Source organism: Hyla sarda, chromosome 1, assembly GCF_029499605.1.
Source record: "Hyla sarda isolate aHylSar1 chromosome 1, aHylSar1.hap1, whole genome shotgun sequence".
NCBI lineage: Eukaryota > Metazoa > Chordata > Amphibia > Anura > Hylidae > Hyla > Hyla sarda.
This window is the reverse complement of record NC_079189.1, coordinates 407,584,978-407,612,112: the sequence shown is the minus strand read 5'-3', so window position 1 is coordinate 407,612,112 and position 27,135 is coordinate 407,584,978. Positions and strand designations below refer to the sequence as shown.

At 41.1% G+C, this 27,135-nt stretch overlaps 1 protein-coding gene across 2 annotated transcripts in view; it reads right to left on the bottom strand.

Moving 5' to 3' along the window:
• Positions 1 to 3,465: 3,465 nt before the first annotated feature.
• Positions 3,466 to 27,135, bottom strand: part of ARHGEF40 (Rho guanine nucleotide exchange factor 40) — a 236,045-nt gene continuing 212,375 nt past the window's right edge. Inside the window, exons 19-22 of one of the 2 annotated variants that reach the window (XM_056528602.1) lie at positions 9,364 to 9,480; positions 9,109 to 9,279; positions 6,295 to 6,350; positions 3,466 to 6,193 (exon numbers count right to left, since the gene is read on the bottom strand). In XM_056528602.1, the coding sequence (XP_056384577.1) occupies positions 6,152 to 6,193; positions 6,295 to 6,350; positions 9,109 to 9,279; positions 9,364 to 9,480 (386 nt within the window). In that variant the 3' untranslated portion in view covers positions 3,466 to 6,151. The remainder of the gene's footprint in view (positions 6,194 to 6,294; positions 6,351 to 9,108; positions 9,280 to 9,363; positions 9,481 to 27,135) is intronic. The other variant, XM_056528603.1, reaches the window with a different exon arrangement.

Here is a 27,135-nt window from a genome sequence, read left to right as displayed (position 1 = left end):
TACTTTGGGGTATTTTTCCACTGGATATACTCTTGACAGCATACATTGATTTAATTGCTCATTGAAGTGTTCTACTTTTGGGTATTTTTCCACTGAATGCATTTTGGGCAACTTACATTGGAATATTAATCCCCATTGTGGGTTTCCTACTTTTTGATTGTGTTGATGTTTTTTGGGTAAACAATTTGGTTTTAATTAAGGAACCCTGTTAATGGTCTTGTATAGACCCCTCTTGATTTTTTAAATATGTAGCTGGACATAGTTGCTGTATAATTATTGGCTGAATGACTTATTCTGACTACACCTACAAAAAATTGGACATTTTATTGTCATACAAATAAATCTGAGAAAGACCCTTGGAGCCATTTTAATAATGATAATATTAAACTCCCTAAGATTATGGGACATGTGTAATGATGCCATTACACTCGTTTTCTAGGTGTATGGGAAATATATTAGATTGTGACCCATTAAATAAAACTTTAGGGTGTATGAAACTGACAAATATAAAAAAATTGTTCTGAAGACCTTCACTCTCAAGTGTATTGCACCCGAAATTAGTTACATTTAAAAAAAATATATATATAATAAATATGTTTTGAATTTCATAGTTCTATTCTATTTTAAGATAATTTTAGGGGACTTTTAACACTTATAAATCTGATTAATTCTGCAGTGGCACATCCTGTGTGTTGTGTATTACATAGAAACATAGAATGTGTCGGCACATAAGAACCATTTGGCCCATCTAGTCTGCCCAATAATCTGAATACTATGAATAGTCCCTGGCCCTATCTTATATGAAGGATAGCCTTATGCTTATTCGTTGCATGTTTAAACTCCTTCACTGTATTTGCAGCGACCACTTCTGCAGGAAGGCTATTCCATGCATCCACTACTCTCTCAGTAAAGTAATACTTTCTGATATTACTGCATAAACCTTTGCCCCTCTCATTTAATACTATGTCCTCTTGTGGTAGTTTTTCTTCTTTTAAATATGCTCTCCTCCTTTACCGTGTTGATTCCCTTTATGTATTTAAAAGTCTCTATCATGTCCCCTCTGTCTCTTCTTTCTTCCAAGCTATACATGTTAAGGTCCTTTAACCTTTCCTGGTAAGTTTTGTCCTGCAATCCATGTACTAGTTTTTTAGCTCTTCTCTGAACTCTCTCTAGAGTATCGATATCCTTTTGGAGATATGGCCTCCAGTACTGCGCACAATACTCCAAGTGAGGTCTCACCAGTGTTCTGTACAGCGGCATGAGCACTTCTCTCTTTCTACTTCTTATACCTCTCCCTATACATCCAAGCATTCTGCTAGCATTTCCTGCTGCTCTATTACATTGTCTTCCTACCTTTAAGTCTTCTGAAATAATTACTCCTAAATCCCTTTACTCAGATACTGAGGTCAGGACTATATCACATATTCTACCCGAGGTTTTTTTTTTGCCCCAGGTGCAATATCTTGCACTTATTCACATTAAATTTCAGTTGCCAGAGTTCTGACCATTCCTTTTCCATTTGGCGTATCCCTCCAGGAACATCAACCCTGTTACATATCTTTGTGTCATAAAAGACATACCTTACCATTGAGACCTTTTGCGATATCACTAATGAAGATATTAAACAAAATTAGTCCCAGTACAGATCCCTGAGGCACCCCACTGGTGACAAGACCTTGCTCGGAATATTCTCCATTGACTACAACCCTCTGTTGTCTGTCACCCAGCCACTGCCTAATCCACTCAACAATATGCCCGAGCCCAAGCTTAATGACTGTAGTTTATTAATAAGTCTTCTATGTGGGACAGTGTCAAAAGCTTTACTAAAATCTAGATATGCGATGTCTACTGCCCCTCCGCAATAAGATTTGTTTGACATGATCTCCCTGAAGTAAACCCATGTTTTTCATCTTGCAATCCATGGTATTTTAGATGTTCCACAATCCTATGATTTAGTACGGTATCCATTAATTTCCCCACTATTGATGTCAGACTTACTGGCCTATAGTTGCTTGATTCCTCCCTACTACCTTTCTTGTGAATGGGCACGATATTTGCTAATTTCCAATCTTCTGGGACAACTCCTGTTACCATTGATTGGTTAAATAAATCTGTTAACGGTTTTGCTAGCTCATCACTAAGCTCTTTTAATAATTTTGGGTGTATCCCATCAGACCCCTGTGATTTATTTGTCTTATCTTTAGACAGCAAACGTAGAACCTCTTCCTCTGTAAAGACACATCCCATCAAACGATTCCTTAGTAATAGCTTATTTATGCAGTCCCACAATTTTCATAAAACATTGCTGTGTTTGCTGTGACAAGAGACAGGTATAGCTAAAGGTTAGCAGTAGAAGCACAATGCAATACAGCTCCCTCGTCTTAGTAAGTTGGTTGTTATTGCCCATTATGCGATTTTGTCAGTTTAAAATGCTTTAAATAAAGCTGAAGATTTTAGCTAAAGGTTCCCAAATACATAAGAGCAAAGTCTTCCAAAGCTGAGATGAGTTTAGCAGCACAGGCTATGTGCATGGGAGTGTACCATAACAGCAGATTCAGGGAAAAAGAAGGATTGGGCTTGCTGAATTTCAACATGCCCGATGCTTTGTTCTCATGGTAGTTAAGCCACCCCAGAGGTGTTAAGCAGTGCTTAAAGGGGTTCTCCCGTGGAAAACTTTTTTTTTTTTTTAAATCAAGTTAAACAGATTTGTAAATCACTTCTATTAAACAAATCTTAATCCTTCCAGTAGTTTTTATGGGCTGTATACTAAAGAGAAATCCAAAAAAGAAATACATTTCCTCTGATGTCATGACCACAGTGCTCTCTGCTGACCTCTGCTGTCCATTTTAGGAACTGTCCAGAGCAGCATATGTTTGCTATGGGGATTTTCTCCTGCTCTGGACAGTTCCTAAAATGGACAGCAGAGGTCAGCAGAGAGCACTGTAGTCATGACATCATTTCCTTTTTGTATTTCCCTTTAGTATACAGCCCCTAAAAAGTACTGGAAGGATTAAGATTTTTTTAATAGAAGTGAATAACAAATCTGTTTAACTTTCTGGCACCAGTTGATTTAAAAAAAAAAAAAAGTTTTCCATGGGAGTACCCCTTTAAGTACTTGCCTCCCCAAAGAAAAGACATACTGTACATGCTCGGCCAAGTCGAGTATGGATGTGTATGAAGGTGTCGGAGGAATTAATGGCAACTGCTACTGGCCACCTTGCCAGCAGAAGATAACTCAACTCTTATGTCTTTTACTACTATACTCATTTTCAGATAGGCCTTTAATTCTGCAAAAGGCATAAAATTCTTTCCACTGTAACTCCTGGAATATATTTACATTGTGCAGGACCGATAAAAACATTTCATTGAGAACAAGGCACAAGTGCATATACTGTTTTTGGTGCTATATGGTAGAGTATGGCTAATAATGTAGACTGATTATGTCAACCACAAGAACTGCCAATACTTTCTGCCAAAACAATTTACTCCTCTGTTTTTTTCTACATGGAATCATATAAAATACACATACTGTATATCATTATTCTTGTTTCACAATTACAGCAAACTATTTTTCATTCTTTCTAGTCACTCAGTTACACATAATTTGCTTATAACGTTGGTTGCCTGTGAAAAGAATCATATCATAGAGTGCTCCCTAGTAATGACTGGTAATGTGAAACATCAAACACTAACTCAAAGCATTATATACAAAATTAAACCCAAAAAATATTAAGCAGAATATTCACTGACAGACATACACGTTTATTAATAAAAAAAATGTGCCAAAGACAAACCACATACAATACACAGGATAGAAAAAAAAAGTGCTAAATGATGTTAATGATGAAATATACGTGAGAATAATACTTTAGGCCTATATAAATCAATGCCTTTCTATTCTCTAGCTCAATCAGAATAAATGTATGATATCGTGAACAAGGACATTTAAATTGCATTGTCATTGTTTGCAAAAAAAAATTACTTGTACCTGTTTTATATAAAATTAAAGCACACTATGAATGATTGTACTTTTTTTTATACTAAAGGCAGAAGGACAATTACTACAACTCCTTCCCAGACAAACAAATGGCAGAGACTGCGCCAATCTGATGCAAACAGACTGTACCATTCTAAAGCATTGTCCGGCAGGGATTGCACCATCATGTAAGGAATAAAACAAAGCATGATTAGGTATGTACCATAATAGCATTAAACAAAGATTTAAGAACAATAACTAGTTCCAAATTGGTGTACCATGTCAGGCATAACCCAGCAGAGATGAATACATTCTAAGCCCCCCTGAAGTACTGCAGCAAAACTAAAGAGCAAAGATTCTCTCCTCCTTTTTCTCCAAATCTCATTGTTTCCTGTAGAGAGGATACAATCAATACATCTCTTTATAAACGCTTCTGCTGCAGGCTGCCAGGCAGAGTTTATTGATCTCTACATATCAGGTTAGACCCTTTCTATTGAGCGAAGAAAGAAAATGCAGAAGGGTGGACAAAAGGCAATGTGGATCTAAAGAGACATATACACAGACTACATAAAATATATAGGTATTCATAGGCATGGGTTTCATTTTACATCCCATATGTGCATGCATATTTGCTACTGCATGAAAACGAAGGTTAACATTGTTTAAAAAAAAGTGCAAGCTCTAGGTGGAAGAACATTGATTTCTACCAAAGGCACAATAATGGAGATAAGAAAAGTGCCATCATTATGAATCACCTCCATAGAAGCTGAGATAAATCATATAGCTCAGGTCTCTGAACCTGTCCACCATAATATGTTGACCTATATGGCATTGATTTCCTGGCTCTTATAACTGAGGCCATTCAAGCTGTTACTAGGTCCCAGCTGTATGGCTGCCATTGTCCAGTTTTCTCTATTAATCCAGTTATCCATTTGTATAGCAGTCTATCTGAGGCGAGTGCATAGTATTTGATTTCATATTTCATCCCTTTTATTCTCCTTCGTTTTTAAATGGCTGGCATATTTAGAACTGGATATGCAATAGGATATGTTTCTATGGCTTTTTCTAGCAAGTACCGTTCAGATATAAATCTTATTCTATTGCTGTATTTATACTGTAATAAGTATTTGGAGCAGGGAGCAGCCACAGATAAGAGATATGTATTAATAGCCATCTAGTAAAGCCACCATACCAGGCTATATTTAGAGGACACTGACAGTTGTCATGCTATATTAGGCTTATTAGTAATAAATTGCAGTAACCATTGGTATTATGGTTGTAAAAATATATCTATGTCTGATAAAATATGTCCATGTTTATAAATGGATTACAGCTATATATTTTTTGAACTATGAATGTAATGCTAGGTTTCCTTCCACTGGCATAAATGCCCCTCAAAAAAACATCACAAATGCTGCAAAGTTATTTTTTGGGTGAAAAATGTATGCTGCAAGATGTTAGCTGAACGTAAATAGGGATTTATTAATTGCCAAACCCACTTAGCATTTTTTTTCCTTTTCGTTTATTTTTTATAATACTCATCTCAGGTGTTCATGTTTGGTTTTGGGCTCAGTGGTGTTTTTTTTTGGCGTTTTCCTCCAACAGAAGTCTATGGTAGCCAAAAATACCATCCAAAATGCCATGTTGGTTTAGCGCTGGTGTTTTTCCCCCCAAATTCTTCAATAGAAATCCTTGAGTCACATGATAAAAGAATCGCATGAGACTAAAATCCACTATTTTTTTTAAAAACATCTTGGGAGTGCAAAATGACAGTGCAGTTTTTGGTGGTGGTGGTGGTGGAAACTTAGCTTAAAAGATCCAATGATCTGGTTCCATATACCGCTTTATATGTATTATGGTCCTATTCATTACGCCTTCTTTTTCACTATTATAAGACTAGAACTAACATTCAATTCTTTCTCACCAGGTAGTAAGAATACAAAAAGCCAGAGAAAGTCCAAGTTCCAGTAGAATCATAGCTGTATTTTTTTTTCTAACTAACCAGAATCATTTCACTGACCAGCCTAAAGCTGAGCATTGACTTGTTCATTTTTGGTTTCTTGGTAAAAGCAGCGTCATTTGCTGAGGTGGTTGAAATGCTGAACATGTTCTATAGTATTCATGGCACTGGAAGGGTAATGCAAAGTTTTTATGAAATAATGAAGGAACATGCCATTACACAGAAGTGGATGGAAAAACTGCTTCAATGGGCAAATCCTAAAGAGAAAATAAATGGACAACAGTAAAGCACAGATATTGCTTTTAAATTGAAATTAAATAAATACATAAATAAATATAGTTATTACATGGAATATTACCTTTGGCTTTTCTCTCTCTGTAATAGGCGAGATTGACTTTAGGCACACTGGACCACCTAAACGAAACAGAAGAATATCACAAAAAAAATCCTAAATTACAAATATAAGAAACCGGGCATATCCAATTGTATTATATTAATCCTTTCTAAATACGGTACTAAAAGGTATGCTGACGCTCTGTGGGAAAGAATGGGCATTTTGGGTGCATGCAGCTGCTAAATGCTTATAACATTCAATAAATCTACACTGAAATGCATTAGTCCTGGTATTGGTGTTTGCCATAAGTATACAATATATGTAAATATGTCTGTTTTTTATGCAGTTTCCAGTAAGATTTTAAGAGGATTTGACCAGCATAATGACAGAAAGGCTCATCAACAACTTTTTTACCATAGTTAAATTTGATGTTACGCTGCTAAAATTTTTATACATACACCTTCCAAGAAAGCAATTAAAAGTATTACAATTAGAACTGAAAATTTGGTATGAAAAACATTCAAAAGAAAAAACAGAAAATATTTTTGTAGCTGCCTTTTAATGGTCATGCCAAGCACAAACATGATGTCTGAGCGTATCTTCCTACAGTGATCAGTTTTGCTGATCTGCTTAGTAACAGAATTGAACTTAGATCGCATTTTGGTGAATGCTAGAAATTATAATATATTACATTTTTTTGTGTCGCTTCATGAGACATAGTTTATGATGATTTCTGAAGAATCAAATATTTATCCACTAATCGACATGGGAATGTTGATATTGGTGCTTCTGCTTTACCTCTACATCACTTGTCTTAATCATCTCACCAATTTCCATGTCTTACAAAGTATAAATAACTGATTCTTCAGATATTGTGTTCAACAATGCCTGATGAAGAGACCTAGGTAGGCTTTGTTATCTTTTTTAGTTTTTCAGTAGTTTTATTAGTCAGGGTCACAGTACTGAGACCCCTATTGATTAGGAGAACGAACTGAGATCAGGGGTGTGGTATTCCTATCGCCCGACACCCGGGACATCCAGTTCCGGATGCCGGGCAGGTGATTTCTTCAGGCGTTTAGCCCTGCTTCGGGCAAGCAGCGTTAAATGCCGTAAGAATTCACACAGGTCCGCTCACACTGTTATTGAACTTATAGCAGTCTATAATGAGACTTCCTTGCGGGGATGCGCGCGATTGGTGACGTCATCACATACGCAGCTCAGGACGTCGGGACGCTGACGTACCGTGTGGCGCCTGTGATGGTGTCACCTATCGCGCGCATCCCCGCAAGGAGGTCTCGTTATAGACTGCTGCAGGGAGATGTAAGTACAGTAACAGTGTTAGCGGACCTGTGTGAATTCAGAGTGAGTGAGATAAACTTGCCTAATATGAGGACCTGCCGGAGCACACATGGGGCCGGAGTACAGGTAGCAGGGAATCAGAGAGGAGGGGAGGTTTGGTAAATAATGTGGAAGAGGAGAGGGGGGTTGGGCTCAAATATAATGACACGAGGGGCATCAGAAGGGGGGGGGGGTATAATGACACAGGGGGTGTCAGAAGGGAGGGGAATATAATGGCACAGGGGGCATCATATCCCCCCCTCTGATGCCCCCAGGGTAATTATATTCCCCCCTCTGTCATTATATTTCCCCCCTCTGATGCCCCCTGTGTCATTATATTCCCCCCCCCTCTGATGCCCCCTGGGTCATTATATTCCCCTCTGATGCCCCCTGTGTCATTATATCCCCCCCCCCCCTCTGATGCCCCCTGTGTCATTATATTTCCCCCCTCTGATGCCCCCTGTGTCATTATATTCCCCCCCCCCTCTGATGCCCTCTGGGTCATTATATTCCCCTCTGATGCCCCCTGTGTCATTATATCCCCCCCCCCCCTCTGATGCCCCCTGTGTCATTATATTCCCCCCCCTCTGATGCCCCCTGTGTTATTATGTTCCCCCCCCTCTGATGCCCCCTGTGTCATTATATCCCCCCCCCCCTGATGCCCCCAGTGTCATCAGAGGGGGGGGGGGGATATAATCATACAGGGGGCAACAAAGGGGGGGGGGGAATATAATGACACAGGGGCATTAGAGGGGGGAAATATAATGGCGCAGGGGGGCATCAGTGGGGGGGGGGTAACATAATGGCGCAGGGGCCCTACTTGATCCCTACCTGATAAAGGGACATACCTACCAGAAGGGGGACTACCTACTTAAAGGAATACTGTAGTGCAAAATAACTTATCCCCATAAGTGATAGATCGCGGGGGTCTGACCGCTGGGACAACCCCCCATCTCTTGTATGAGGCCCCAGCATAGGCCCCTGCATGACACGGCTGCTGAAATGTCCCCTCCATGTATCTATCTATGTCGGCCGCTGCATAATGCGGACAAGCCCCCATTCCTGCCGGGGCTCCTTACAAGAGATCGGGGGGAGGGGTTTCCCAGCGGTCAGGATAAGTTATTTTGCACTGCAGTATTCCATTAGTGGGGCGGACTTACTTATCAGGGACCCTATCCACCTAATGGGGTGACATACTGGTCTGCCTATCAAGTTTTTATTAAGAAAATACCTTATTTACATACTATTTGGGTTACAATTATTTTGTACCAGGACAAGTGGATTGTTATGAGGGACTTGTAGATTCTGCTCCGTTTTAGTCCATTGGACAAGTAGTTTTAAAAAAAAATTCCACACCCCTGTGAGATACTCGGTGAAGTAAAGCCCCCAATCCTTATCCCCAACACTAATGTCTCTGTGACTTGTCAAGAGTTTTTTATTTTATGTGACAGGTACAATTTAAGAAACATATAAAGCTTTTTTTTTATTTTTATTTTTTACCTGTGAAGGCTTCACCTATCTCTTCACTGATTTTTTCTGGAAGAGAGACCCCTCCAGGTGACCGCAGCCTCCGAGGGCTTTGTCCTGATGTAAGTGCAAGGCTGAGAGATGATGGAGGGGAAGAACTATTGTCACAAGAAGAGAAAGGAACAGAAGCACGGGTACGAGAACCTAAAAAAAAGGTTAACTGTTTAATATTGTTGCACATTTTTATCCTTTGTAGTTTTTTTTTTTTGCTGTCTTTTCTATACTCACCCCTTGCCGTCAGGAGAGCACTTACTGTCCTTTCACTTATTGCATTGAATCCAGCCTTAATGTCCAGAAAAGATCGATGACTTGAACCAATTGTGGATGTGTCCTGGACTCGATGCTCTAGATGAAAAAAAAAATATATAAAAATTGTTAGTGCAACTTTCTTTCCCCCAAAAGTGACAATACTCAAAAACAAACCATGTTCACAATAGTCCTTTTTCTAAATCACTTTCACTTTGACACCGGAATATCTTTACCAAGCGCCCATTCTCCCTCTGCTTATAACTGTGCATTAGGAGACAGAGCTTCTATAAGCAGCAGGAAGTGGGGAAAACAGGTACCTTGAAAATGTATTCTGATGCCAAATGCAAAATAAAAGTGATTAAGAAAAATGACTATATAGTGCACAGTGCTGCACTATAAGCATTTTTCATAAAAGTGCCCACAACATTGGGGGTACATTTTAAAGGAAAACTGTCATATGTTTTCTCCCGCACTATCCACAGGTACCAATGGATAGTTCGGGAGACTCTGAACATTTTGTGTCCTACCTTGCCCTGATGCGCTGCGCTGTTCGCCCGTTATAGCAGTTTTTCTGTATATTTAAATTAGCTGCTAACTGGCACGGGCGGGGTTACTGCCTTCATCTGGCACTGTGACGTAACCGCCGGCCGGCCTGCAGCACCGCCCAGCTAATGAATATTCATATAATGTCTTACACTCTCCTTCTCATCCCGGCCGATACTGCGCATGTGCGGGATTTCCTACTATACCCGGAAGCGGTCTTCAGCGCTGCTTCATTAGTCTGGAGCAGCGCTGGAGTAAGGTTGTTTCCTACCAACTATTAGCTATATAATGAAGTAGCGCTGAAGACCGCTTCCGGGTATAGTAGGAAATCCCGCACATGCGCAGTATCGGCCGGGATGAGAAGGAGAGTGTAAGACATTATATGAATATTAATTAGCCGGGTGGTGCTGCGGCCCGGGCGGCGGTTACGTCACAGTGCCAGATGAAGGCAGTAACCCCGCCCGTGCCAGTTAGCAGCTAATTTAAATATACAGAAAAACTGCTGTAACGGGCGAACGGCGCAGTGCATCCGGGCAAGGTAGGACTCAAAATGTTCAGCGTCTCCCGCACTATACCTGTGCATAAAATCTCCGTATGTGGGGAGATTCATCAAAAAAAATAAATTAACTAGCTGCCCATAGCAACCAATCAGATTGCTTTTTTCATTTTTCAGAGGCCTTTTTTTTTTTATGAAAGAAGCAATCTGATTGGTTGCTATGGGCAACTAATTGGCTTTTCCTCTTCACAGGTATTGATGAATCTCCCCTATAGTGTTTATAGAGTTGCCTTATTTTAAGCTAGGATTCCTCTGAAATGCTGCAGCATTCAGAGTGAATCATAGAAAACTGTAATAGAGAACATGTTTCTTTTCTCGAGCTGTATAGTTTGGGCAAGAAGGTAAGGAGGGTCCAGCACTTTGTTGCAAGCAGCTTTATTGAAGATACATCACACCATAAAAAACGTTGTTTTTATGGTGTGATGTTCCTTCAATAAAGCTGCTTGCAACGAAGTGCTGGACCCTCCGTACCTTCTTTCTTCAATATTGGATGGAAGACAAACTTACAATGTAAGTCAATGGGATTGTCTCGGTCTGCTGTGCTTTTCTCCCAGCTCTATCTAGCGAATGGTTGGGGTCTGAACACTCAGACCCCCAGCCAATTAAAACTTTTTACATACGGTATCTTTAGGACATTTCAAAATGTTGTTTTAAAGAAACAGGTACACTTTAAGGTTACATCTACATCTTTACAGTAGTGTAGCCTACATTCTGGTGAATGAGCCCATACTGGCAAAAAGGTATGCTGGCATATAGGCCCTGATTTACTTAAACCTGAGTGTTTAATGTGGAGTGTTTTTCTTTTTACTCATTTTTTTCCCTCTGATTTACTAATCCGTCATCCATCTCTGTTTTTTTTCTGTCGCACGGGTTTAAATCTGTCGCACAAAGAAAAGAAAAAAAAGAAAACTCCAAGAAATGGCGCTATCCCACATAAAGAAGGAGTTACAAGTGTAATTAACACAACCGTACTTTATTTGAAAGACAGTCAGCAGGTACATCCATGAGCAAGACGCGTTTCGGGTATAATCCTACCCTTTTTCAATTGCAGATGTGAAGTAAAAGCAGTACACAACTTCTATATATATATATATATATATATATATATATATATGTAAAAAAAAAAAAACGCCAAAGGCAGGAGAAGGAAAGGGGGGCGTGGTAAGCCCGATATACTGCGTGACAGTAGTTAAAACATGCAAAAAAAGAGCAAACTATAAATATCACGATTATATAAAGATAAATTAAAAAGTATACACATTAATTGATAAAACAGACAGTTTTAAAAAATCATTATATACAGTGGGGATCAAAAGTTTGGGCACCCCAGGTAAAAATTTGTATTAATGTGCATAAAGAAGCCAAGGAAAGATGGAAAATTCTCCAAAAGGCATCAAATTACAGATTAGACATTCTTATGTCAACAAAAGTTAGATTTTATTTCGATCATTTACACTTTCAAAATAACAGAAAACAAAAAAATGTTTTGGCACCCTGCAGAGTTAATATCTTGTACTGCCCCGTTTTGCAAGTATCACAGCTTGTAAACGCTTTTTGTAGCCAGCCAAGAGTCTTTCAATTCTTGTTTGAGGTATCTTTGCCCATTCTTCCTTACAAAAGTCTTCCAGCTCTTTGATATTTCTGGGCTGTCTGTCACCCACTTCTCTTTTAAGGTCTATCCATAGATTTTCAATTATGTTGAGGTCAGGAGATTGTGAAGGCCATGGCAAAACCTTCAGTTTACGCCTCTTAATGTAATCCCCCGTGGATTTCGAGGTGTGTTTAGGATCATTATCCATTTGTAGAAGCCATCTTCCCTTTAACTTCAGCTTTTTCACAGATGGCATCAAGTTAGCATCCAAAATTTGCTGAAATTTTAGTAAATCCATTTTTCCTTCTACTAATGAGATGTTCCCTGTGCCATTGGCTGAAATACAACCCCAAAGCATGATTGATCCACCCCCCACGCTTAACAGTTGGACAGAGGTTCTTTTCATAAAATTCTGTTCCCCTTCTTCTCCAAACGTACCTTTGCTCATTCCGGCCAAAAAGTTAAATTTTAACCTCTGCAGGATGCAGGAAGTATGGATACGCCCGTGGGAATTCCGGTCACTGTCACTAGCCAGTCGGGGACCGGGATGACTGCTGATATCTATCAGCAGGCATCCCGTGCATATGCCCAGGGGGGTCCTAAGACCCCCCCATGTCGGCGATTGGCGGAAATCGCAGGTCAATTGAGACCGGCGATTTTCGGCGGATCCGGGTCATACGGTGTCCAGTCCCCCCCGGTCCCCCTGAAGCGATAGGAGTTAGGTGGCAGGGGTGCCACCCCTCCTATCCCTGCTATTGGTCATCAAGAAGCGACGATTAATAGCTGATCGGGGGCGGGGGGGGGGGGGGGGTTGGAGGGTTTAAGTTTGGTTCCTCCGTCGTGCACACCGACTTTAATCCGGGCAGAAAGCGGGAACTGTAGCGTGACCGGCAGCGATGGAGGTCCCTTACCTGACCGGTGGCAGCGGGTGGCGACGACGTGTGGCTCCCTCGTGAAGACTACGGAAGCCGGTGAGTAGTTGCCTAGCATCTGGGGGGGGGGGGGAGGGCTAAAGTTTGGAAACCACTATACAGTGGTCTTTAAACTGCAGCCCCCCCCCCAGATGTTGCAAAACTACTGGGATTTGTAGTTTTGCAAGATTTAGATGGCTACAGTTTGGTGATCACACTGCAGTGGTCTCTAAATTGTGGCCCACCAGATCTTGCAAAACTACAACTCCCAGCATGGTCAAACAGCTGTCTCGCCATGCTGGGAGTTGTAGTTGCATACCTCCAGCTGTTGCATAACTACATCTCCCAGCATGCTCTTCAACAATCAGTACATGCTGGGAGTTGTAGTTTTGCAACAGCTGGAGGCTCCCTGGTTGGAAAATACTGAGTTAGGTAACAGAACCTAACTGAAGGTTTTCCAACCAGTTGTGCCTCCAGCTGTTGCAAAAGTAGTTTTGCAACAGCTGGAGGTTTACCCCCCATGTGAATGTACAGGGTACATTCACACGGGCAAGTTTACAGTAAGTTTCCTGCTTCAAGTTTGAGCTGCGGCAAATTTTCTGCCGCAGTGCAAATTCCTAGCGGGAAACTCACTGTAAACCTGTGCCAGTGCATATGTACCCTAAAAACACTACACTAACACATAATAAAGGGTAAAACACTACAATAAAAATAAAAAACATCGTACGGCAGTGTTTCCAAAATGGAGCCTCCAGCTGTTGTAAAACAACAACTCCCAAAATTTCTGGACAGCCACTGACCGTCCAGGCATGCTGGGAGTTTAGCAACAGCTGGAGGCCCCCTGTTTGGGAATCACTGGCGTTGAATATCCCTATGTCCACCCCAATGCAATCCCTATTTTAGTCCTCAAATGCGCATGGTGGTCTCTCATTTTGGAGCCCTGACTTATTTCAAGGAAACAGTTTAGGGCCACATATGGGGTATTTCCGTACTCGGGAGAAACTGAGTTACAAATTTTGGGGGGCTTTTTCTCCTTTTACCCCTTAAGAAAAGTAAAAGTTTGTGTCTACATCAGCCGGTTAAAAAATTTTTTTTACACTAACATGCTGGTGTTGCCCCATACTTTTTATTTTCACAAGAGGTAAAAGGAAAAAAGGACCCCCAAAATTTGTAACGCAATTTCTCCCGAGTACGGAAATACCCCATATGTGGGCGTAAAATGCTGTGTGGACGCACAAGGCTCAGGAGTGAGGGTGCACTATGTACATTTGAGGTCTAAATTGGTGATTTGCACAGGTTTGGCTGATTTTACAGCGGTTCTGATATAAACGCAAAAAAATAAATACCCATATGTGACCCCATTTTGGAAACTACACCCCTCACAGAACATAACAAGGGGTATAGTGAGCCTGAACAGGTGTTTGATGAATTTTCGTTAAAGTTGGATGGGAAAATGCTGGTGTTACCCTAAATTTTTCATTTTCACATGGGAATATAGGAAAAAAGCCCCCCAAAATTTGTAACCCCAATTCTTCTGAGTAAGAACATACCTCTTATGTGGATGTAAAGTGCTCTGCGGGCGAACTACAATGCTCAGAAGAGAAGGAGCGCCATTGGGATTTTGAAGAGAAAATTTGTCCGGAATTGAAGGCCACGTGTGTTTACAAAGCCCCCATAGTGCCAGAAAAATTTACCCCCCCCATATGTGACCCCATTTTGGAAACTACACCCTTCACGGAATGTAATGTAAGGGGTGCAGTGAGCATTTATGCCCCACAGGTGTGACAGATTTTTGAAACAGTGGTCCGTGAAAATTTTATTTTTCATTTGCACAACCAACTGTTCCAAAGATTTGTCAAATGCCAGTGGGGTGTAAATGCTCACTGCACCCCTTATTCAATTCTGTGGTGGGTGTAGTTTCCAAAATGGGGTCACATGTGGGGTGAGGTCCACTGTTCTGGCACCACGGGGGCTTTGTAAATGCACAAGGCCCCCGACTTCTATTCCAACCAAATTCTCTCTCCATAATCTCAATGGCGCTCCTTCTCTTCTGACCATTGTAGTGTGCCAGCAGAGCACTTGACGTCCACACATGGGGTATTTCCATACCCCTTGTAGAAATGTAAAATTTGGGGAAAAACCAGCATTTTAGTGATAAAAAAAAATTCATTTACACATCCAACTTTAACTAAAAGTCATCAAACACCTCTGGGGTGTTAAGGATCACTGTACCCCATGTTACGTTCCTTGAGGGGTGTAGTTTCCAAAATAGTATGCCATTTCAGCAAAATTTGCTTTCCAAAAGCCAAATGTGACTCCTTCTCTTCTGAGCATTGTAGTGCGCCCGCAGTGAACTTGACGTCCACACATGGGGTATTTCCATACTCAGAAGGGATGGGGTTACACATTTTGGGGACATATTCTCCTATTACTCCTTGTAAAAATTTAAAATTTTGGGGAAAAAATATGCATTTTAGTGAAAAAAAAATTTTAATTTACACGTCCAACTTTAACGAAAAGTCGTCGAACACCTGGGGGGTGTTATGGCTCACTAGATGCCTTGTTACATTCCCTGAGGGGTGTAGTTTCCAAAATAGTATGCCATGTGGGGTTTTTCTTGCTTTTCTGGCACCATAGGGGCTTCCTAAATGTGACATGCCCCCCAAAAACCATTTCAGAAAAACTCACTCTCCAAAATCCCATTGTCGCTCCTTCCCTTCTGAGCCCTCTAGTGCACCCAAAGAACACTTCACATCGACATGTGAGATATTTCCTTACTCGAGAGAAATTGGGTTACAAATTTTAGGAAGATTTTTCTCCTTTTACCCTTGTAAAAATTCAAAAACTGGGTCTACAAGAACATGTGAGTGTAAAACATTAAGATTTTGAATTTTCTCCTTCACTTTGCTGCTATTCCTGTGAAACACCTAAAGGGTGTTGCAAAACTTCAACTCCAAGCATGCCCAGACTGCCCAGGCATGCTGGGAGCTGTAGTTCGGCAACATCTGAAGGGATAGATGTTGCTGAACTACAACTCCCAGCATGCTTGGACAGTCTCGGCATGGTTTGAATTGACATCTGAAGTGTTACAGTTTGGACACCACTGTATAGTGATCTCCAAAGTGTGCCCTTCCAGATGTTGCAAAACTACAACTCCCAGAATGCTGAGACTGTCCGGGCATGCTGGGAGTTGTAGTTCTGCAATATCTGAAGAGCCATATGTTACAGAACTACAACTCCCAGCATGCCTGGACTGTCTGGGCATGCTGAGAGTTGTAGTTTTGCAACATCTGGAAGGACACAGTTTGGAGACCACTGCACACTGGTCTCCAAACTGTGGCCCTCCAGATGTCGCAAAACTACAACTCCCAGCCTTTAAAAGTCTGGGCATGCTGGGAGTTGTAGTTTTGAAGATCACTTTACGGCAATCTTCACTGCAGCATCTAATCCTGGTCCCCGCCGCATCCACAGCCCCCCGCACCTCGCCGTCATCTTCCCCTGCTCTGCCCCGACATCCAGGGGTGGGCAGAGCGGGGGGAAATGAACGTTCAACCCTGCCCCTGCCACCTTGCTCCTATCCTCCCTATTTTACGGGCTATCGGGTCATCAGAGATGCGCTCAGCCTGGAATAGTCGCAAGTCGCCGATCTGTATTAATCGGCGATCGCCGACATGGGGGGGTGGGTCTCAGGACCCCCCAGGCATTTGCACGGGATGCATGCTGAATGATTTCAGCAGGCATCCTGGTTCCCACCCGCCGCGCGGTGGGGACTGAAATTCCCACGGGCGTCCCCAACAGGTTAAAGATATTAATCAAAACACATGGAACCCTGAATTCACTAGTAACCTATTTTTTAACGATGCTGAATTTTTAGACATTACAGTATCACATAACAATAGCAAAAAAGAGGAAAATGCGTATACAGATCAAGAATTATCTTTATTAAATACAAAAAAACATTAAAAAGCCCACAAGGGGTAAAGGAGATAGAAAATACAATAATGCAAATAGTCACCATGGCCAAGACTAAAAAGCGGTGGCTAGAAACACAGTAAAAATTCACATATGATAAGGTGCAAGGGAAGGCATGTTATGAACAATCCCTGATATTTGGGACTAAGCCCATACTACACACTGCAATACAATATAGTAAACACTCCACAAATGTAAAAGAATATAAGAACAAAGTTGTATATAAAAAGAGTATATAGCCACAGTGGGACGGAGAGTACCTGAGTAGCCACACACTCAACACAACGTTTCGCTACTGCTTCATCCGGGGCGTGGCCTAAGACAATTCCACCCCTTCTTTTATATCACTATGCACCAATCATGGCAGTACGTCCCAGATACAGGTCATCATGCTGCGTCCTAATCAAGGAGGATAGAATAGAAACTAACCCACCTGGCCGGGGGACTGTAGCAATAACCAATAGGGCATGAGATCCGCCCATCATACCTGTGTATCGATGCAGCCTAATTAGAGTGCGCGCCAACAATCGTGCTGTCGCATAGAAAAGACGTCACTGCCATGATTGGTGCATAGTGATATAAAAAGAAGGGGTGGAATTGTCTTAGGCCACGCCCCCGATGAAGCAGTAGCGAAACGTTGGGTTGAATGTGTGGCTACTCAGGTACACTCCGTCTCACTGTGGCTATATACCCTTTTTATATACAACTTTGTACTTAAATTCTTTTACATTTGTTTAGTGTTTACTATATTGTATTGCAGTGTGTAGTATGGGCTTAGTCCCAAATATCAGGGATTGTTCATAACATGCCTTCCCTTGCACCTTATCATATGTGAATTTTTACTGTGTTTCTAGCCACCGCTTTTTAGTCTGGTCCATGGTGACTATTTGCATTATTGTATTTTCTATATCCTTTACCCCTTGTGGGCTTTTTAATGTTTTTTGTATTTAATAAAGATAATTCTTGATCTATATACGCATTTTCCATTTTTTTTTGCTATTCTCAGTTAGCGTTGGATCAGTTACCCATTGGGGTTATTGTATATATTTAAGTATCACATAACAAACATAAGCAATTGGAGACCCGAATTTTTTTTACACGTGTTTACAGTAACAATTATTTAGATTACACAAGCGCACACTACAATAAATGGTTACTAAATATCCCTTTTGGACAGTTCAAAAGAATCAGACGTAACTGTACAAAAAAAGAAAAATATCTGCAACAAAGTAACACTCTGATGGCTAGATTTAAAAAGAAAGGATACCCGAAACCTCTAGTCACCAATACCAGAAAAAAGCAGCTATGCTGGATCAACACACCTGTCTTTTACCGAAAGAAAAATGTCTCCCTAATACTAATGTTAATTACGGTATAAGAGCAATTTCATCACTAACTACAGCTCGGATCACAAGACAGTTAGACAGCTATTATCCAAACACTGCGGCATTTTAAGGTTAGATCTATTCTTAAAAGGTATAATTCCCACTAAGCCAAATATTACATTTTGCAAATCTAAATCTCTGAAAAATATAGTAGCCCCAAGCAAACAAAAAATCCCCAAAAAGACTATCAGTCAAATTTTGTTTTTACCAGCCCCCTTGGGATCCTTTAAATGCAATATCACTGCTTGCAAATGTTGTCTGAATTTTATGAATGCAAAAAAAGAATTCAAATCTACAGCAACTGGCGAAATATTCCAGATCAAATCCTTTATGAACTGCAGCACTATTTATGTTATTTATCTTATGGAATGCCAGTGCGCCTCCAGTATGTTGGTCGCACCATCCAGCCATTTAGATGCCGCATAAATAAACACCGTGCGAATGTTACTAATGGTTACACACTATATAGGCCCTCATTTACTTAGAAAATCGGGTTGTAAGTCTATCTTGCTTTCTTACCCGATTGCTTTTTTCCCCTGGTATTTATTATTATTATGTCGCATCCTGTTTGTCGCACTGGGTTTTGTTGGTTTTGGTTTCCAACTCCTCTGAGCTGTCGGGAAAAAATCCACAACAATTCAACAAATTCGGGTTGGAAACCTTTATAAATACGTGGGAAAGCTCAGAAATGTCGGGTTACGCCCCTTTTTCGGGTTTGGGAGAATCCACATCGGGTCCGTCGGGAAAAAATGTTGCATCGTGTCGCAGACTGGCGCACGATGTCTGCAACATGTTGCAGACAAAGATGCGCCAAAAGAACCCGACAAAAGAAGTCGGGTTTAGAATAGTAAATGTGGGCCTATATAGTGTATCTAAACATGCTTTAGAACACCACAATTGTGACTTTGGTGCGTTTAAATATCTCCCCATAGAACATATATCCAAAGACACAAATCAATGTTTCAACTCTCTCAGAAAGAGAGAGAACTAATGGATATATCGCTTGAAAGCTTTGGTTCCATCTGGCCTTAACGAATATATCGAGAATATACATTGAATTAATACTTTTCAGATATATATCGTTCTGTCCCCCTTTTGCAGCTTCTCCTTCTCCTCCTGTGCTCCCCATCCCATTATATTATACTATGTATCTATTGCGCAGCTTACCTGGTTTATGGCCTTCATGTGCTAGTTTTACACTATTTATATATATTTATTAATTTTTATTTATCTAATTACACCTTGCCACAACTGATTTTACTGTCACCATCTTTGTGCGCTTCTTGTAACATCATCCTAATATTAACTTATTGCGATCTAACATCATTGTAATTACCATTCTTCTTTCCAGTAATTCTACCTAGTCTGCTAGTCCCTATACGCTATTCATGATACTTTTACATATCTAATTATACACATTTGCTTATGTTTTAATGTTCTAATCATTATTATTGGTAAATAACAATACTTACCAATATGTGTTTGCGGTGGTCCCTAATCTTGGACATCCGTGCATATACTTAATACCAGTATTCCTCTTCCTAGTCTCTCTTAGGCTGGGTCCACACTACGTTTTGTCCCATACGGGAGCGCATACGGCAGGGGGGAGCTAAAAGCTCGCGCTCCCGTATGTGACCGTATGCGCTCCCGTATGTCATTCATTTCAATGAGCCGACCGGAGTGAAACGTTCGGTCCGGTCGGCTCATTTTTGCGCTGTATGCGCTTTTACAACCGGACCTAAAACCGTGGTTGACCACTGTTTTAGGTCCGGTTGTAAAAGCGCATACGGCGCAAAAATGAGCCGACCGGACCGAACGTTTCACTCCGGTCGGCTCATTGAAATGAATGACATACGGGAGCTCCCGTATGGGGGAAAACGTAGTGTGGACCCAGCCTTAGTCTTTATAATTCATCTGGTTTATAAGCTTACGAATATACCTTTTCTAATGTTCTGTGCGTGCCAGTAAGATCTGTCATGGGGCCGCTGCTTACATTAACATACCCTGATCCTGCGTCCGTTCATTCTTACTCTCTCACTATGGCTACAAATACCTTGACGTCATCACGTCACCTAGTTTCCCATTTATAAAAACCTTTCTTCCTTTACGTCCGTACATCTTTCTTAACACTATTCTTATACATGCTCTATTTTATGCCTTTTTTCTTTAACCCCTTAACGACGCAGGACGTAAATGTACGTCCTGGTGATGTGGTACTTAACGCACCAGGACGTACATTTACGTCCTGAGCATAACCGCGGGCATCGTATCGATGCCGACATCATGCTCGGCAGGTCCCGGATGTGGATCGCAGCCAGGGACCCGCCGGTAATGGCGGACACCGGCGATCCTGCGGATGTGAGCCATTAACCCCTCAGATGCCGTGATCAATACAGATCACGGCATCTGCAGCATCGCGATCACTTAACAGGATGATCGGATCGCCCGCAGTGCTGCCGCGGCGATCCGATCCTCCTGCACGGCAGACGGAGGTCCCCTCACCTGCCTCCGCTGTCTTCCGGGAGTCTTCTGCTCTGATCTGCCTACCCACAGACCAGAGCAGAAGAAGACCAATAACCCTGATCAGTGCTATGTCCTATACATAGCACTGAACAGGATTAGCAATCGAATGGTTGCTATAAATAGTCCCCTATGGGGAATATAAGAGTGTAAAAATAAAAGTAAAAAAAGTAAAAAAAAAATTAAGTAAAAAAAATGTGAAAACCCCCTTCCCCAATAAAAACATAAATTGTCCCATTTTCCCTATTTTACCCCCAAAAAGTGTAAAAAAAATTTTTATATACATATTTGGTATCGCCGCGTGCGTAAATATCCGTACTATTAAAATAAAATGTAAATGATCCCGTACGGTGAACGGCGTGAATGTAAAAAAATAAAAAAGTCCAAAATGGCTGCTTTTTTTTATAAATTTTATTCCAAAAAAATGTTATAAAATATGTAATAAAAGTTTTGTATAAGCAAATATGGTATTAATAAAAATTACAGATCACGGCGCAAAAAAATGAGCCCTCAAACCACCGCTTATACGGAAAAATGAAAAAGTTGTAGGTCTTCAAAATAGGGGGATTTTAAACGTACTAATTTGGTTAAAAAGTTTGCGATTTTTTTTAAGTGCAACAGTAATATAAAAGTGTATAATCATGGGTATCATTTTAATCGTATTGACCCAGAGAATAAAAAACACGTCATTTTTACCATAAATTGTACGGCGTGAAAACAAAACCTTCCAAAATTTGCAAAATTGCGGTTTTCTTTTTAATTTCCCCACACAAATAGTATTTTTTTGGTTGTGCCATACATTTTATGGTAAAGTGAGTGATGGCATTACAACTGGTCGCGCAAAAAACAAGCCCTCATACAAGTCCGTGGATGAAAATATAAAAGAGTTATGATTTTTTGAGTCCTTAAAGGGGTATTCCAGGAAAAAACTTTTTTTTATATATATCAACTGGCTCCAGAAAGTTAAACACATTTGTAAATTACTTCTATTAAAAAAATCTTAAACCTTTCAGTACTTATGAGCTTCTGAAGTTAGGGTTGTTCTTTTCTGTCTAAATCCTCTCTGATGACACCTGTCTCGGGAAACGCCCAGTTTAGAAGAGGTTTGCTATGGGGATTTGCTTCTAAATTGGGCGTTTCCCGAGACAGGTGTCATCAAAGAGGATTTAGACAGAAAAGAACAACCTTAACTTCAGAAGCTCATAAGTACTGAAAGGATTACGATTTTTTAATATAAGTAATTTACAAATCTGTTTATCTTTCTGGAGCCAGGTGATATATAAAAAAAGTTTTTTCCTGGAATACCCCTTTAAGGTCCAAATGGGCTGAGTCCTTAAGGGGTTAAAGAGTCTGATTGCCTCTATTTATTTATTAGTCTTAACAGCTGCACTGTACTTTTTTAAATACAAACACAATTCCCAAAAAATTATTCTTCTAACTGTCCGAAAGAACTCTGGCCGAATCACATCCGGTGCTACTTTTGTAACTATGTATTTTTACTTATATAATGATTTTTAAAAACTGTTTGTTTTATCAATTAACCCCTTAACGACAATGAACGTAAATGTACGTCATGGTGACGTGGTACTTAACGCATCATGATGTACATTTACGCGCCACCATGATCGCGAGCACCGGAGCTGTGCTCGCGTCATGCTAGGTAGGTTCCGGCTGCTATAAGCAGCCAGGGACCCGCCGGTAATGGTGGACATCTGCGATCGCGCGGATGTTCGCCATTAACCCCTCAGATGCCGTGATCAATACAGTGCAGTATTTTGAATGGACAATCGGATCGCCCGCAGCGCTGCTGCGGGGATCCGATCATCCGGCATGGAGGCCGCAGGTCCCTTCACCTTGCTCCGGCCGTCTCCCGGGGTCTTCTGCTCTGGTCTGAGATCGAGCAGACCAGAGCAGAAGAACACCGATAATACTGATCAGTGCTATGCCCTATGCATAGCACTGAACAGTATTAGCAATCAAAGGATTGCTATAGATAGTCCCCTATGGGGACATAAAAAGTGCAAAAAAAAAAAAGTTAAATAAAAAGTAAAAAAATTTGAAAAATCGTCCGTTTTTCCCTCTTAACCCCCAAAAAAGCGTAAAAAAAATAATTAATACACATATTTGGTATTGCCGCATGCGTAAAAGTCTGAACTATTCAAATATATTTTTAATTATCCTGTAAGGTGAACGGTGTAAACGTAAAAAACATTTTTAAAAAGTCCAAAATTGCTGTTTTTTCACATTTTATAAAAAAAAAAAAATTTATAAAAAATTTATAAAAAGTAAAACCTAAGCAAAAGTGATACTGATAAAAACTGCAGATCATGGGGCAAAAAAAGAGCCCTCATATTGCCCCATATACGGAAAAATCTGAGAGTTATAGGTGGTCAAAATAGGGCAATTTCAAAACATACTAATTTTGTTACAATGGTATGAGATTTTTTTTAAAGGGGTTATGCAGGAAAAAAAATTTTTTTTATATATCAACTTGCTCCAGAAAGTTAAACAGATTTGTAAATTACTTCTATTAAAAAATCTTAATCCTTTCAGTACTTATGAGCTTCTGAAGTTAAGGTTGTTCTTTTCTGTCTAAGTGCTCTCTGATGACACGTGTCTCGGGAACCGCCCAGTTTAGAAGCGGTTTGCTATAGGGATTTGCTTCTAAACTGGGCGGTTCCCGAGACACGTGTCATCAGAGAGCACTTAGACAGAAAAGAACAACCTTAACTTCAGAAGCTCATAAGTACTAAAAGGATTAAGATTTTTTAATAGAAGTAATTTACAAATCTGTTTAACTTTCTGGAGCCAGTTGATATATAAAAAAAAGTTTTTTCCTGGATAACCCCTTTCCGAGTCCTTAAGGACGTTCGGCGTATCCATACGCCCGTGGGAATTCCGGTCCCCACCGCTAGCCGGTTGGGGACCGGAGCCGGATGCCTGCTGAAATCATTCAGCAGGCATCCCGGCATATCGCCCAGGGGGGTCATTATGCCCCCCATGTCGGCGATGGCCGCAGATCGCTGGACAATTCAGTCCAGCGATCTGCGGCGATTCCGGGTCAATCGGGTCTCCAGTGACCCGGAATTACTGGCTGATCGGGGCCAGCCAGAGCCAGCAGGGGTGAGGTGGCACTGGTGCCACCTAACGATCGCCCTGATTCGTCGGCCGGATTACTGGCCGACCAATCAGGGCGCCTGCTGCGGGTGCCACTCCCGCACCCGCTCCGCCCCTCTTCCGGAGGACGTGAGCGGGTGCGGGAAGAAGACCCCGGGTGCTGGGGACCCCGATCCCCGGCGTCCCTGTTGGGATCGGGGCCCCAAGAGCGACGGCCGCAGTGAGGGACTGTCCTGCGACGGAGCAGCAGCAGGAGGTGAGTGACAGCCTCCTGCTGTTGCTTAGCAACAGCTCCCAGCATGCAAAAAGGGCATGCTGGGAGCTGTAGTTATGCAACAGCAGGAGGCAGACCACCACAACTCCCAGCATTCCCTTATGGGCATGCTGGGACTTATGGTTTTGCAACAGCTGGAGGCACATTTTTTCTATGGAAAAGTGTACCTTCAGCTGTTGTATAACTACAACTCCCAGCTTGCACAAATAGCTAAAGTGCATGCTGGGAGTTGTAGTGGTGCATCTGCTGGTTGCATATCTACAACTCCCAGCATTCCCATTGGCTGTCGGTGACTGCTGAGAGTTGTAGTTTTGTGACAGCTGAAGGCACACTGGTTGTGAAACTCAGTTTTTTTTACCTAACTCAGTGTTTCACGACCGGTGTGCCTCCAGCTGTTGCAAACTACAACTCCCAGCAGTCACCTTACACCATGCACCGTACATGCTGGGAGTTGTAGTTTTGCAACAGGTGGAGGCACACTGGTTTTGAAACACTGAGTAAGGTCACAAACTCAGTGATACATAACCAGTGTGCCAACAGCTGTTGCAAAACTATAACTCTAAGCATGTACAGTCTGTCAGTGCATGCTGGGAGTTGTAGTTTTGCAACAGCGGGATGTGCCCCCCCCCCCCCCCATGTGAATGTACAGGGTACACTCACATGGGTGGAGGTTAACAGTAAGTATCCGGCTGCGAGTTTGAGCTGCGGCAAATTTTCTGCCGCAGCTCAAACTGCCAGCGAGAAACTACTGTGAACCCCCGCCCGTGCGACTGTACTCTAAAAACACTACACTACACTAACAAAATAAAATAAAAAGTAAAAAACACTACATATACACATACCCCTACACAGCCCCCCTCCCCAATAAAAATGAAAAACGTCTGGTACGCCACGGTTTCCAAAACGGAGCCTCCAGCTGTTGCAAAACAACTACTCCCAGTATTACCAGACAGCCACTGACTGTCCAGGCATGCTGGGAGTTTTACAACAGCTGGAGGCACCCTGTTTGGGAATCACTGGCATAGAATTCCCCTATGTCCACCCCTATGCAATCCCTTATTTAGGCCTCAAATGCGCATGGCGCTCTCACTTTGGAGCCCTGTCGTATTTCAAGGCAACAGTTTAGGGTCACATATGGGGTATAGCCGTACTCAGGAGAAATTGTGTTACAAATTTTGGGGGGTATTTTCAGCTTTTACCCTTTTTTAAAAATGTAAAATTTTTGGGAAAAGAAGCATTTTTGGTAAAAAAAAATAAATAATTTTTTTTATATATGCAAAAGTCGTGAAACGCCTGTGGGGTATTAAGGTACACTTAACCCCTTGTTACGTTCCCCCGAGGGGTCTAGTTTCCAAAATAGTATGCCATGTGTTTTTTTTTTTGCTGTTCTGGCACCATAGGGGCTTCCTAAATGCGGCATGCCCCCAGAGCAAAATTTGCTTTCAAAAAGCCAAATGTGACTCCTTCTCTTCGGAGACCTGTAGTGCGCCAGCAGAGCACTTTTCACCCCCATATGGGGTGTTTTCTGAATCGAGAGAAATTGGGCTTCAAATTTTGGGGGGTATTTTCTGCTTTAACCCTTTGTAAAAATTAAAAATTTTTGGGAAACCAAGCATTTTAGGTACATTTTTTCTATTTTTTTTTACATATGCAAAAGTCGCGAAACACCTGTAGGGTATTAAGGTTCACTTTACCCCTTGTTACGTTCCCCGAGGGGTCTAGTTTCCAAAATGGTATGCCATAAGGTTTTTTTTTTGCTGTCCTGGCACCATAGGGGCTTCCTAAATGCGGCATGCCCCCAGAGCAAAATTTCCTTCAAAAAAGCCAAATGTGCCAGTAGAGCACTTTTCACCCCCATATGAGGTGTTTTCTGAATTGGGAGAAATTGGGCTTCAAATTTTGGGGGGTATTTTCTGCTATTACCCTTTTTAAAAATGTAAAACTTTTGGGAAACCAAGCATTTTAGGTAAAAAAATTTTTTTTTTTTTTTTTTTTACATATGCAAAAGTCGTGAATCACCTGTGGGGTATTAAGGTTTACTTTACCCCTTGTTATGTTCCCTGAGGGGTCTAGTTTCCAAAATGGTATGCCATGTGGGGTTTTTTGCTGTTCTGGCACCATAGGGGCTTCCTAAAGGTGACATGCCCCCCAAAAACCATTTGTCGCTCCTTCCCTTCTGAGCCCTCTACTGCGCCCGCCGAACAATTAACATAGACATATGAGGTATGTGTTTACTTGAGAAAAATTGGGTTTCAAATACAAGTAAAAATTTTCTCCTTTTTACCCCTTGCAAAAATTAAAAAATTGGGTCTACAAGAACATGCGAGTGTAAAAAATGAAGATTGTGAATTTTCTCCTTCACTTTGCTGCTATTCCTGTGAAACCCCTAAAGGGTTAAAACGCTTGCTGAATATAATTTTGAATACTTTGGGGGGTGCAGTTTTTATAATGGGGTCATTTATCGGGTATTTCTAATATGAAGACTCTTCAAATCCACTTCAAACCTGAACTGGTCCCTGAAAAAAAGCGAGTTTCAAAATTTTGTGAAAAATTGGAAAATTGCTGCTGAACTTTGAAGCCCTCTGGTGTCTTCCAAAAGTAAAAATTCATAAATTTTATGATGCAAACATAAAGTGGACATATTGTATATGTGAATAAAAAAAAAAAGTATTTGGAATATCCATTTTCCTTACAAGCAAAGAGCTTCAAAGTTAGAAAAATGCTAAATTTGCAAATTTTGCATCAAATTTTGGGATTTTTCACCAAGAAAGGATGCAAGTTACCACAACATTTTACCACTATGTTAAAGTAGAATATGTCACGAAAAAACAATCTCGGAATCAGAATGATAACTAAAAGCATTCCAGAGTTATTAATGTTTG